This window comes from Terrapene carolina, unplaced genomic scaffold, assembly GCF_002925995.2.
Source record: "Terrapene carolina triunguis isolate 2854851 unplaced genomic scaffold, T_m_triunguis-2.0 Scaffold95, whole genome shotgun sequence".
Lineage (NCBI taxonomy): Eukaryota > Metazoa > Chordata > Testudines > Emydidae > Terrapene > Terrapene triunguis.
In genome coordinates, this window is record NW_020664446.1 from 35723390 (window position 1) to 35737538 (window position 14149).

Genomic DNA, 14149 nt, shown 5'->3' on the forward strand with positions numbered 1-14149 from the left:
TCTGTGAGATCAGAATTTGGCCCTTGACCTTTAGAGTTTGCTTGGATAATCCCTGGAGACATCATCAGTATTTTTAGCATAAAAAACATTAAGGGATGAAACAGTTGTGACTTCAGTGTGAGAAAGCAGCATATGATGATGGAAACCAGCTTTTTAAAGTTATCCCCACTTCGGAGTTGTCTTCTGAAAGACACACTTAACATTAATGGAAACCTGTTATAATTCCGGATATAAAATCTTCATGGAAAACTTTATGGATTTCTAGAGCCTATTTTGATCCCCTACCTAAGTGAAATTTTTATAGTTGCATTGGTCACACCGATATTATAAAAAAAGCTAAAATAAATTCTTTCATGTTATTAATCAGTCTCTAAAAAGGAAGAAAAATGTAAATTGCACCAAAACTGATCTGCAAGAAAAACATGTATCTTGTTACAGATAGTGCAAATACATACTTATAAAATATTTCTTTCTATTGTATGTATACTCACAGTGTATATGGAATAAATTTAGTAAGTATCAGAGTAAATTTGATCAGTTAGGCTATATATTTGCTTATGATGCACCCATTCATAAACACAACTTTAAAAAAGTACAGAGTATTTTAATATTGGTAGAGTAATAGACCTGTATTACTCATCCAATTTCAAATGTTATTGAGATATTTTGAAGATTGTCTAGATCAATACAACAGACCTAGGCATGATAGTTAAGTGGTACTTTACTAGCAAAAGGAGGTAAGACAAAGGGCCATCAGAGGAAAAGTCCAGAACTAGACACCAGGAACTGACAGTAGAACTGAATGTTAGTACTAGAAGTTGTAAAATACCACCAACAAGCTTTTTTTTTAAAAAGCAGTAAAATACAAAAAAAAAGTTATGGAGAAAAATGACTTGGATAAAAACAATGAGCCTCTTACTCTTTTCTGATGTGCCTTTCTGAAAACGTTCTGTTGCTATCAACTGTTTTGCTGTCTGAGAACTACAATAAAAAAGCATATTGGGAAGATTGATGGAGGCTTGGGTAAATGAAGGATGGCGCCACTAGAACATTGAAATTTGAGTGGAATTGAGCATAGTTGTTTTGAGAGTTTAGTTGAGATACCAAATAATGTTTTAAAAGTAGTATGCCACTTTGTTTATTTTACAAGTTAATCTAAAATGTACTAAAGTTGATATTTTCACTCAAACCATAGTATATTCTATATACTGATTTTTGTCAATATAACATGGAATAGTGGTGCAACAAATCATCATTCAGAGGTGTATCAAAAACGTATTAGTTGTATTACAGAAGTGTCTAGAGCACCCACATCTGTTAGGCTATATACAGAGTAAAGCTTTTTCTACACGAGCACTTTTGTCAGTAAAACTTCTGTCAGTCAGGGGTGTGAAAAAAACACCCCCCTAATGGACAAAAGTTTCATTGACAAAAGCGCCAGTGTGAACAGCACTATGTCGGTGGGAGATGATCTCCTGCCAGCATAGCTATCACCACTTGTTAGGGGTGGTTTAATTATGCTGGCAGGAGAGCACTTTCTTGCCGGCATAAAGCGGCTACATAGGAGACCTTAAAGCAGCGCAGTTTCAGCAGTACAGCTGTGCCACTGTAAGATCTGTAGTGTAGACAAAGCCTAAGAAACAATCCCTGTCCTGAAGAGCTTAAAATCTAAATAGACAAGCCAGACAAAGGGTGGGAGGGGAAACAGAGGCATAGATATAGGACAGAGAAGAGAAGAGAACATATATGTCCTAATTCCTAGTCTGGTGTCCTCTCATATGGTCCATGTACAACAATCTCAGAAGTGTATATTGCCAGAACCTTTTCACTGAACACCCTAATAAAAATATTTTGAAATATGCTATTTTAGCATGTGAAAAGATGACTGGCTGTACAAGCTTCATCGTTTAACTTAATTATCTCCTGTGCCAAAGCCATTACCTGTCTGTAAGGCTTCTTTCATCTCTGCAAAGGAAAATTTGCGATCTGCATGAAGCTTTCACTTAAACTTGCCCAATCTACTGTGTGCTGATTTTTATCTTTCACATTTCTCATTTAAAATGCAAACTGTAGAGTTACTAATCTTCCAGTTTTCATCTTGATGAAAAAAATATAAAGGATTAAGAATCGAGTTGCTCCAGTTTGGAAATGCAAAGAGGGGGAGAAGGTACAGGGAGCCTCCCTCATCCTGGGTTGGATAGGAGTTGCTAGAATGGCAGTGTTTGTCTTCACTAAGTGCAAGGAATGGATCAGCTAGCATGACCGGGAGTACTCCATGCTCTAAAGAGTATATGGGCAGAGGTCTACCCAGGGTGCTACCCTTTGAACACTGACCAGTAGTCAGAGACGTCATTCTATACACTGTAATGGTGAATATGGAATGAGGCAGTGCTCCAAGGGAATCTGTGCTCTACTAAATAGCTATGCCTCATTCTTATGGTCTATTAACATGCACATTAAATGACACAGAGCTCTGTAGGCCATTATGATCATAAAATATTTTTTCTCAAGAACTCTGTCCTATTGTGTACAGAATGGCAGTATTGTAAGGACTGAGTTATGGGGAACCCCTACCTAGTTCCTTTGGAGATGGGGGCTGCATGATTACAGTGAATGAGGAAGAGGATCATACACTGAATACTCAAGATACAAAATTCTCTGAGCACCATTCATCCTGCACACTGATGGCTGAATTAAAGTAAATGGAATGTGAGAGTCTGATTGAGGCCTGAATGAGGCAGGACAACCAATTTCAAGGAGCAGGTCTGGCTTCCCTACCCTTATCACAGATCCTGCACTTTCAAGTGCCCTCCGCATTTTGCAACCTCCCCTATACCCTCCTCACCCCTTGTAAAGGACAGTACATGAGGATCAGAGTGTGACACATACTTGGCTTACATTTCACTTCATCAGTCCCTAAGTTCATATGTCAGTAGCTTTAGCTGGAAGGAAAAGGAAGCTGCAGTTACAGGGTTTTCCTTATTTAAGTGGTGCTTTTGCTGTAAGCAGTTTGTGCCCTGGGACTACTGAGAAGAGCTTATCTGTGCAGGGATATAGTCAATGTCTGACTGCAGTAAGTGGAAAACAGCAGTAAGAACTTGTTTTGACAGTGTTCAGAATGTTTAACATGCCCGCCAAAGGATTATTTAAGATATGTGATTCCCCACTCATTTTGAAGATACCTGTGACCGGATCCATCTTACACCACCATGTACCTCTGCTGTACACTGGACTGACTTATTCACATAGTTAAATTTATGTGCTTGAGGAAGGGGGGGAAGCATGGACGTTGGGTGAACTGCTGGCTCAGGGAGGCTAGCCCCCAGCCCCGCCCCTTCTGCCCAAGGCCCTTCCACACTCCTCCTGCTAGAGCCCAGAGTCCCCCCACTGTGGCCACTGGCCTCTGCCCCAGGCTAACGCCCCAGCCCCAGAGCAGTGGGAGGCTGAGCAGCGTGGCCCCAGCTGGGGCCATGGTACAGGGGAAGAGCCACCCTCAGAGTGGGAAGCAGGAGGGGAACTGGGGGCGGAGTGTGGGCAAAGCCACACCTGGCTGTTTGGAGAGGCTCAGCCTCCCCCAGCCTATGATACCCACCACCCATGGAGGGAAGTAAATAAAACTTCAGCGCAGGGGTGCAGGAATACATTTGCTCAGTATCAAGGAACTCACTCAAATGTGCTCCTGTTCTGCCAGGCCTACCTCCAGGTCCCAGGAAGGGACCCACACCTGGAGTCTTTCTTTGCAGCAAGCTTTTTTGTTCAGGTTTTCTTTTTTAATTTAATAGATCTTGAGGTTTTTTTTCTCATGTATTGTCTGGCTTTATCTGTTCAAAATGATCCTTGCACCAGGGTGACTTTCCTGGACTGGCAGACTGGAACAGTTGCATGTTCTTTACAAGTGTTGCCTCTAATTTTTCCTTTTTGATAACTGAAAGAATCCACATACTAAAAAAGGACCTTGAATCCCCCTACACCCATAAGATAATAACATTCAATCATGAGACACTGATTTCCTACACGTAAGAATCATTGGTGTTTAAGGTGCACTGTTCAGTGCAAAAGATTCTAGCTCTTCTGGACAGCTGTGTTCTCTCTCTCTTGTTCCTCCCAGGGGAGGAGGAGTGGACTTTAGCTATGTTTTTGTATTGGCCATATATTCATTTAATAGTGCTTATTGGGAAAAGGAAGAAAGTCCAGACACTTCCTCAATGTTGAATCATAAACATCATGAACTAGTGATGTTTATTTAGGAGAGAAAAAGGAAAAATACATTGCCCGCCATCATTAAAAAGAATGAGAGTTGTTGTAACTTAGTCTTGGTAAAGTAGATTTCTATGAACCAGTAACTACAGAAGCCCCAATATTAACTCCTAGAGTTGAATTGCTTCCTAGTTCATTAATCTGATTCATACTGTAGAGCTCTCTTATACCTTTGAGAGGCTGTGATGTGCTGTAGCAGGGGGAGGAGATGTAGAGCCTGAATGGGAATTGCTGGAGGCATTCTGTGAAGGACACAAGCAGACAAAGTGCTTCTGAGAGCACTGGGAAATATGCTCAGAAATGACAATGCTACACCGTTTTATAAGGTATAATGTGTGCTTCTCCCTCCCCCCCAGTACTATCCTCCATTTACAAGAAAATGTGCACAGGGAACAGAGCCAGAGCTAAACCTACCTGACCATGTCTCCTCTAGGGCATGGAGTGCCCATGACCTTGCTGACCCCCCCACACCCCCCCCATTTGTACTGGAGAAAAAACAGACATCCTGGATACCCTCTGTGTAGGTGCAGAGAGGGAGAGACTGAGGGTCAGGTTACATGTTTTCTTTCTCCTACTTGTTTATTAGTGCAGGGCATCCAGAATCTAACATTTGTAGACTTTATTAATTTAAGGATGTAATGATAATTTGCAGACATAACATCTTGGACTGTGATCTTCTCAGATCACCTAAACCAAACCAGGTCAGGTTTGGTTAGTCCCTACTTGGAAACTTCAGGAAAAACTCATATGCAGGGAAATGGTGTTGGTGTTTCAGTAGGTGGCACTCTTTGCTCTGAGTCAGTACCCCCAAAATAATGATATAAGGGAGAACTGTGCAGCTAAAAGTATCATCTTTCAGATGGGACAGAATGTACCTTTCCTGCTGAAATGTAAAACTAAGAACAACTTGTCACCAAAGATAATATAGCACTTTTTTGCTAGAATTCCAGTGTTAGTCAAATTCAAGTTTACTTACAATTTCCACCTGTAGTTTTAATAGGGTTTGCTCTTCACTTCTTGACTTAAACTGTAATGTAGTGTTGCTGTACACTATTAAATAGTAATGTATTCCATTTCATAAGTGGCTCTGTTTTATTGGTAGTTAGAGATACATGTGATATTTATTTACAGAACCTTGGCATTGTGTATCTGTATTTCTACTGCTTGTGGGAAAATGTCCTATAAATTCCCAGCAGTTCAGATCTCATAAACCCTGCTTCCTACTTAAAATTGTAGTCTGATCTCCTCCTACAGATAGTTTGGAGAGAAGCCAGTAACAGGACTGCAGTGGATTAAACCAGAAAAAATATCCCCAGCTGGAGGAGTATATTTAGGCATACCTACAACCATGCAGCTCTGGATTCTGGGGGGAACCTCTCAGCTACTCTGGTTTGTTCCAGCCTGATGATGTCAAATCTGATTATTGAGAGGTGCAAATTTTAATTTTGATTGAAGGCCTTTGAAATATCTGTCTGCAGTTAAGTGGAAGTGCGAGCTGCATCTGTTGACAGATGACCCTTGCAGAAAGGATTAGTAGCAATGGCATTTAAAACAGAGGAGCTAGGAATATAGGGACTATTCTGAATCCTGGTGCAGGTTCAGGAAAATAAGGACCATCCAACTTTAAAGGGACAGCATATAATCCCTACTTTCCGGAACAGAGGTGTGTGTCCTCTGTGGTGGGCTCATTCTTTCGGGCCAAAGATTGGAGGTCTTGTTAAATGATGGGTATGTGTCAGGGTGCTGGCCCTTTTGGACATCAAATTACAGCTATGTGATCTGAAATACACTTGGGGGGGGGTCCACAAGAACACTTACTATTACAAAGATTTACCCTTCTCGTGTATAAATTGCCTTTTTGTTTTCATTCATTTGATCATTGCCTTACCAATGAGAGTATGGCAGCATTTAATGTGTGCAGCATCTAGAGCACATACTTAAGGAAAACTAAGTGGCCACTCTAAAATCAGAATTTTACCTTGGGGTACTTAGCTGCACATGAACTAATTAACTGTAGGCCCTTTTGTTTGTGTGCCTCATTCTTCCACTGTGGTTTGCTGTACACTATGGAGCTCTAAGGTAGGTGCCTCACAAGGATTCCTCAGCTGGAAGATAGAAGCATTAAATTATTCAATTAATACGTATGAAATGCACAGAGAATTGGGATGAAAGCACTGTGATAAAGTGGTTGGCCCCTGTAAATGAAGCAGGTCTGGCATCCCTGTACTGGAACAGGTGCTCTCTGTCTGGCCAATTAAGGTGGGGCAGCACCTGGAGGCTATACAAAATTAGGGAGTGACCCAGGGAGTGAGAATTCTGGTGAGTCAGTCAAGAAAAATCAGGAGAATCAAGAAAGACTGTGTGGAAAACTGCAGAGAGCAGAAAAGCTCTCTAGAAAAAAAAAAAGGACTTATGTGGAAGTCAGTGGAGGGGCCAGCTTGCTGACTTTCAAGGGCCAAAGCCAGGGGTTGAAAGCTGAAAAGGGCTGGAGGCTAAGAAACCAGCGAAGGGGCAGCCTGCTGTTCTTCCTGAGCCAGAGAGAGCAAAGGCTGAAAATGCCTGGAGTCTGAAAACAAACAAAGAATGATGCCTGTTGGCTTTAAGCTGGAGCCAAGAGCCTTTGAGGGCTGAAGGTGGGGAACAGTGAAGGAACTTGCCCATGTACATTTCCAGGGCTGGAGAGCTGGACCCAGAGGAACCACCAGAAAGCCAGAGTGAATGAGGGATGCTCCCAGCCAAGAGACTGGGGGAGGGTTCCTGCTGGGAAGGAGCAGGCTTGTACTCCAATTCAAAGGGCTGGAGTGGCTGCCATGGTACAAGGATGGGAGAAGGCTACAATGAAGAGCTAGGGCATGGTGAGTGCTGCTGGGGTTGCATCCGAGAGCCAGGGTGTGATCAGGGACATTGGGGTTGTATTAGATGTGTTGCCTAGATTATGGTGCTGGGACTTCATATGCACAGGGCTTTCTCTTCTGATCAATTAATTCCACAAGGGCTCTTTGTACTCAGAAAAACACTTTAGGCTATTTGTGGGGACTATGATGCAGGGAAACTGATATAAGTGTGGCTGTCATGGTGTAGCCTGCCATGGAGGGTGCTCTAAATGGGTCTGCCTCATGACAAGCACCTTTATTTGTAGAATTTTAAAACAAATATTTTTGAAAGGGACAGCCCTCCTGGTCCCCCAAGGACAGAACTGTCACTGAGAACACTAACCCATGAGTTGCTCAGAAGATTTTAAAAAAGGAGATCCACACTGATTTCACAATTGTCCTTCGGTGTCTTTAGGACATTAGAAAACAAATGCTATTAAGCTAGTGTCAACAGTCTTCAGAGTTGATCACTTGGGAAGATTTGGCTGATAGTTGGTAAAGTGCATTGGGATTCTTTGGGATAAGAATATCCTTATGTTTATTTGTTACATTATTTGTTTGCTGCAATGTGTCACTCAGACTGTCTTTGGATCTCATGGTTTCCCTGGCTACCACAAGAGCCTGTCCTTTATGCATAATCATGTATTTTATTTTAGAAATAATTTAGGGTAACCAATTTTATTGCTCATAAAAATGAAAAGCCAATAGCAATGGCTTAAGCAACCATAAGCAGAAGATGTGTGCGCTTTTAGAACCATTGCTGTCATCCTATTTCAGAGCATTGTGTGTATGATGCTTCATAAAACACATCAGTCCTGACCTTCTACACCTCTGCCAGCATTATTGATCTAGTGTAATTTCATGGATGTCTTTTCTCTTACAAGTAACATACAGATATCTAGATTGTAGGTTTTGCACTGTTAATGAAATCTAAATAAAAGAATTACGTAGCTTTGTTATTTGTTACTCAAAAGTTATATGGAACAATTTCCATTTTGTGTAACAATTGTTTTGAAGTCTTGGCTTGAGTGAACAGCCTTAATCTCCTTATCTAGGTGTCCATATCCAATCTGATAGATAAGAAAATAAAAAAATAAACATATACGCTAGGTGTTTACAAACTAGAAAACAATGTTAAAATGGATGTAGTATGTCTGCTTAACTTTAAAATCGAAATATTGTGATAGTATTGGGTGTTGTGAATCTTAGTAAATTATGCAGGTTTTATTTAAGTGGGGGAAAATATGCAGCAAAATGGCTTCTGAAGTTAAAGTATTTTAGAAAATGTCCATATTTTGAAAAGACAAATGAAATTGCATCACTCTTGGGTTTAACACAAATGCAGCCAAAAGATTTAAACTGCTGCATATTTATTTGAAATGGTATTTGAACATTACGTGTAACCCAAAGTTGTTCCTTGAAAAATATATAAGGGACCAAATATATTCAAGCAGTACAGAGACTCGCAAAATATTTATGGTAAGTGTCCAGTCCCTTAAAACAATAGTTTGCATAAGGGATTTCTGAAGTATATTTTTCAACTCTTCATTCTTCTTGATATTATAGAGACCATCAGCAGGTGCAAAGCTGGGACTGTGGAGTCAGTCAAATGACCGTAATCAACAACAGAAAAAGATAAAAAGTAGATCCATCTGCAGTTTGTAGTATCTTGCATATTTTCAATCATGTGACCCGAATTATACTTTCAAGATAGGGAACAAGTCTAGCCACACCTACTGCAAAAACAAAGTTTGGGCCCTGACACATCTTACCGCATGAGTGTGATAGAGGGAGGGATAGCTCAGTGGTTTGAGCATTGGCCTGCTAAACCCAGGATTGTGAGTTTAATCCTTGAGGGGGCCACTTAGGGATCTGGGGCAAAATCAGTACTTGGTCCTGCTAGTGAAGTCAGGGGGCTGGACTCAATGACCTTTCAAGGTCCCTTCCAGTTCTAGGAGATAGGATATCTCCATAAATAAAACACCCATGTGTGGCACCCTACAGCTGATACATTCTGCCCATTTTGGGGCCTTGCCCCCAAATTCTAATGCCTAAAAGGAAAACCGATGTAGCCACTTCTACTGCACTGACAAAAAACTGAACCATAATGCATCTTGGTACATGAGGGCTGCAAAAACCCAGATCCAGCACCTGGGTCTTGGCAACTTCTGTCCCTAAATTCTATAAGCATGATAGAACACAAGTACTGCCCGTGCATGGGGCCCTTCCATTTTTGGCACCAACCCCCCAAGTTGTACTGTCCAAACCTATATCACTGCTCCTACCAGACAAGAAACTCTATGCTCCAACACATCATTTGCAAGACAAAGCTAAAACACACATTCTGTGCCTGGGTTTTGCTCCATCTGGAAAATGTTCTATTGCATGTGTAGAAGCCAAGTGTGTCTGCTCTTATTCCATTATAAAATTATCATTGGCTACATCCTGGCACATGAACATGTGAAAAATCCAACTAGGCACCTAGATCCAGCAGGGTATAGCCAAGTTTTTTTCACTTACAGTATGGGGATTTATGGCCAAAGCATTCTGTGATTACTGGACAGTGGAAATTGGGTGATTGCAGTCAAAAATTGGCAGGATCAAGATGCCAGGTTCTTGGCATTGTTCTGCTGGAATTTGGTTGGGTCTGGCCTTTTTTTAGTGCAGTAGAATAAAGCTTATTCTCTACTGATGTTGTGGAATATGGGAGATGGAGGGATAAAAACTGTCTGGATCTAGCTACTGGAACCATTGTTATGCCCTTATTCTATTGGAATGCATCAGAATCCAGAAACTTTTATGTACCTAGGGGCTTGTTCTCTATTCATGTAATGGAATTTTGGGGATTGCTGCCCAGCACTAGCAGGCTCCACCACAATTCAAGTGGTATCCACATTTTGTTTGTTTGTTTTGTTTTTTGAAGCATCCATGCACCAGGATGTGCCAGGATACACCCTTTTGGGGAAGGGGGATGCAGTAGGAGTATTTATACCTGTTCTCTATTCACACTGTGCAATTTGGGATGTGGGCCAAACCCCGGCAAGACCCAATAGGAACCCTCAGCACCACTGTGAACGGAGCTTGTGCTTAGTAGTCTGTTTCAGGCTAAATGAGAGTTTAGGTTTCTTCTAAATTTAAAACTGACTTACTGGCGTGTGAAACATTAACCGAAGTTGCTTATTTGTAATAGTTGTAATGACAGTGAATTAATGAACAAACTGACTGTAAAATCTGAATGCCTGGGAAAGGGGGAAGCAAAGACATCCTACCCTGTAACTGCACTGGGTGGAAACAGATTAAACTCACGACGATTTTTCTGCAGTTGGAGTAGATTTGGCAGCATTGTGATTGATTTATTCATTTGGGGGTGTGTAATGGGTGTAACGGCAAGAGTGTAGCGAACTGCAACCCTGTCGGATGCTGGCCATGCCCCGAAAACGTGGCATTTAAAAGTAAGCGTCTGGAATGCAAAATCACCACCTTATGCCCCCACTTCCAAAACAGAGTCGGGGCAGAGGCTCGGAAAACTCGTTAGCCTTTAAGTAGCCCTGCCAGTGACACAGTCAGAGAGGCAGTGCAGCGGCATCCTGCAGACGCCCCTTTCTCTTTCTCTCCCCCCCCCCCTCTTGCTCTGTCTCTCTCCAGTCTAGCCTGACGCAGGCAGATCGAAATCACCCTTAACAACCCAGCCTCCGGTGGAGTGGTGCCGGTGGGGTTCCGTTTAAGATTATGTCTCTAATCCTCCTTCCGTAGCTCAGCGCGGCTCGCAGCCAAATCGCCCAGCCACCCGGCGCAGGCTGGAGGCGTGTTTAAAGGGCGAGCGGAATCTGCCGGCGGCAGGTCGATCGGGAGCGATCGGCAAAGTTGGCTGAAGTGGGAAGCTGCGGCTACTTCGGGGAAAGTTGCTGGGCGCGGGGGAGAGACCGGCTGCGGAGGAAGGCGCCCCGGGCCCGAGGAGGAGTATGGGCACTTTGCGGGATTTACAATACGCGCTGCAGGAGAAAATCGAGGAGCTGAGGCAGCGGGATGCTCTCATAGACGAGCTGGAGCTGGAGTTGGATCAGAAGGACGAACTGATCCAGAAACTACAAAACGAGCTGGACAAGTACCGCTCGGTGATCCGGCCCGCCACCCAGCAGGCGCAGCAGCAAACCTCCAGCACCCTGCAGGGGGAACACAGGACCAAGAGGCAGGCAATTTCAGCCGAGCCCACCGCATTTGACATCCAGGATCTCAGCCATGTCACCCTTCCCTTCTACCCCAAGAGCCCACAGTAAGCAGGGTTTAAGCGTTGTGTACATCCTGTCTTTGGTAGTTGAATGGTCTCTGTATTGTCTGTCCATCCACTTGTTTAGACGAGTCCTGCACCTTCTGCTTTCCATTTCTGTTCTCATCCTCAGAAATATTCCTCCTAACGCTTCTCTTGGGCTGCCCACATTTCTTCAGCCACGGGAACTGCACGCATCCCTATTCCGTGGTGTCTTTGTCAGCTGTCCAGGTATTCCCGAGCCCACTGGGAGCAGAGTTCCTAGACCGTGAAGGGGGAAAGCGCATTCTCCCTATTACTGGGGTAAAATTGCCCATCCAAAAAATAACCCCGCTAACGGCTGCTTCATCAGACTGTCTTTTCCAATGTGGTACGTTTTTATGTCTGTTTTTGTGCTCATGGTTTCTGCCCTGAATTTGTCCGCATTGCTGAATGGTTGACGTTTGAACTATATGAAGCAAAATAGAATTTACGATCCTGATTAAGGTGTACGCTGATTGATTATTTCCCCCTCTAAGAAAGGTGCTGCTAATTCCTGAGCTGCTGATAGCTAGCATCCAGAAAGGCAAATCCAGCCTCTTGATTTCTTGTTTTATTCGGTATTACATCTGATAAGTGTGGGTTTTTTAAAGGTCTTACCTGACGCAGATCCAGAGTGTTACTGGTTTCATAGCGCTCTGCACAACTGCTTTGCACGTTTCCAGGGGTCCAGGCTGTATCTGAGCTGTGGCTGCTAGCGCTGTTGTCAGGTAGCTAAGTTCGCACATTTTTAGGTTTTAAACATCCTTCAGGACGCATAACTTGGATATAAAAATTGGCTCTTGGCTATAGCTTAGCAGCCAAGCCTACCGAACTACTAGAGGAGATTTAAAATATAAATCCGACACACCACACCCGCTAAACTGCATTTCAATAATCACTGAGGTTGTGATACAACTGACAAAACCAAGGAAATTCCGAGGTTAAAAGTTGCATTGCATGTATACACTGAGCCAATTATGGCTAAGTATTAGAGCACATGTTGTCATGCGCTACTGAGAAACTCCTACTCTGTCTATGCGCAACAGGAGTGAAGGGCTGAGGGGAAGAGTGTTTCCTTGCTTTTTTGTTTTATTTCCATCCTCTATAGTCTTTGTAACTAGACTGCTGAAAACTTGGCAGTCGTCCTTGGTTCAGGTGTGTAAGAAGTGTTTTCACTGGTGCTCGTCATGAAGCATCTCCCCTTCAGTCTGGAGTGAGAGAAGGTGTCCATAGTTCGATGGGGCAGGGAATGTAGGTAATTGCGGATGTGGTTTAGAATGGAGTGTCTGCTGCTCTTGGAGCGCAAAATCAGTTTTTGTGGCTCAGCTAACAGAACGCTTATTTGGCGGCACAAGTTCTCACCCCACTTCTTTCTAGTCTTGTAAATTAATTTAATGGCAGACATACCTGTGTATCTAATGAGGTATGTGGCCTTGTCTACCTAGACATATTTGGATAAGGAGGAGGTGATAAACTGACAGTTCCCTGGATAGTTTATAGTTCTGTGGCATTTTATTGGATTTTATGAAGGGCTCTGGAATAATAAATATCAAGCAATTAAATTTATTAAAAGATAAAATGAGCGAGAACTAGTTTGGGGGTGAACAGCGATCATTGATCAACACCAACAAGAGACCTCCTTGTCAACGAAAAATAAAGCTGATCAAAGCTTTGCTGACAGTGTAATGTAGAGTGAAAGGTGAGGAGAAGTTGGTGGGTGAGTGACAGGTGTGAGGAGTTCCTTATCTGCCATTCTGTCCAACTACAGGAAAAACCGGGAAGATCCTAAGGTTAAAAACAATACGCAGGTTTCCATCAGACTCAGGTTCTGAGTAATGCCCTGCCTTTCTTGATAATACTCCTCCCTGCGCTTGTGAGCTTTTTCAGGAGGGTGGGAGGGAAACTACTCCAGTGACTTTCGCCACTGTGCTGTTTTGGTTGTCAACACAGTATTTGAAGGGAAAGTTGCAATAAATCTCTTTCAAGCTTTAAATAAAATTGGGAGATCATCTATCCTTGTTTCACACTTGCCGTCACAGACTATGCAAATTGGTTTAAGTGAGAAAACTGAGCACGTATGGAAGAGAGACTACATCCTCCATGCAGTGCTTAATATCTTTTCCACTCCCCAATAAAATGTTGATGTGTTTGGTCCCATAATCACGAAAAAACTTGTATGCTTTTAAATTCATGGCTTATATCAAAACACCACACGCAGTTTCATGTGTTAGCCGCACGATTATTTAAGAGTCATTTTGGAAATAAATGGTTTTCATTTTTGATATAAAAAGGTTTGCAGTTCAATATACTAACTTAGAAGAATATTCTCCTAGACCATAAGGTGAGTAGGAATTTGTGTGGGTGGAGCAAATCTGTTAGAGGAAATATCTCCTAAATCTGCTAAGTAAAATATATACCCAATACTAAAGCTAGCATTGATTCTCTTGTACACGTTACAATAGTCTAGCCTCTTTCTATTAGATTCAGTTCACTGCTTGCCTAATGTTTTGTTTAATTATTTGACGTGTCCAAATGTATTTGTCTCGTTTGTAACCATCAAATTTGTCTCATTAAGAGTTAAAACTCAGAATCCCAGCTTTTGGGAAGTCTTTTTTCCCCTGCCTGCTTTCACTAAAGCTAGTCAAAGGCTGGAAGGCGAGAGGTACCTCATTAAGTCAAATATGTCTAATGTTTATAGCTGACATTTTCCTTACGGTATGAGCGGCTAGTG

The 14149-nt window shown here is 42.5% G+C and overlaps 1 protein-coding gene across 2 annotated transcripts in view; it reads left to right on the top strand.

The window, feature by feature from the left end:
- The window catches only part of PRKG1 (protein kinase cGMP-dependent 1), an 893233-nt gene that overhangs the window by 69407 nt on the left and 809677 nt on the right, over positions 1 to 14149 (top strand). Inside the window, exon 1 of one of the 2 annotated variants that reach the window (XM_026650905.2) lies at positions 11048 to 11403. The exons of the other annotated variant lie outside the window; for it this stretch is intronic. Within the exon in view, the coding sequence (XP_026506690.1) occupies positions 11093 to 11403 (311 nt within the window). The 5' untranslated portion in view covers positions 11048 to 11092. Of the gene's footprint in view, positions 1 to 11047; positions 11404 to 14149 lie in introns of those variants that run through there. 2 annotated transcript variants of the gene reach the window in all.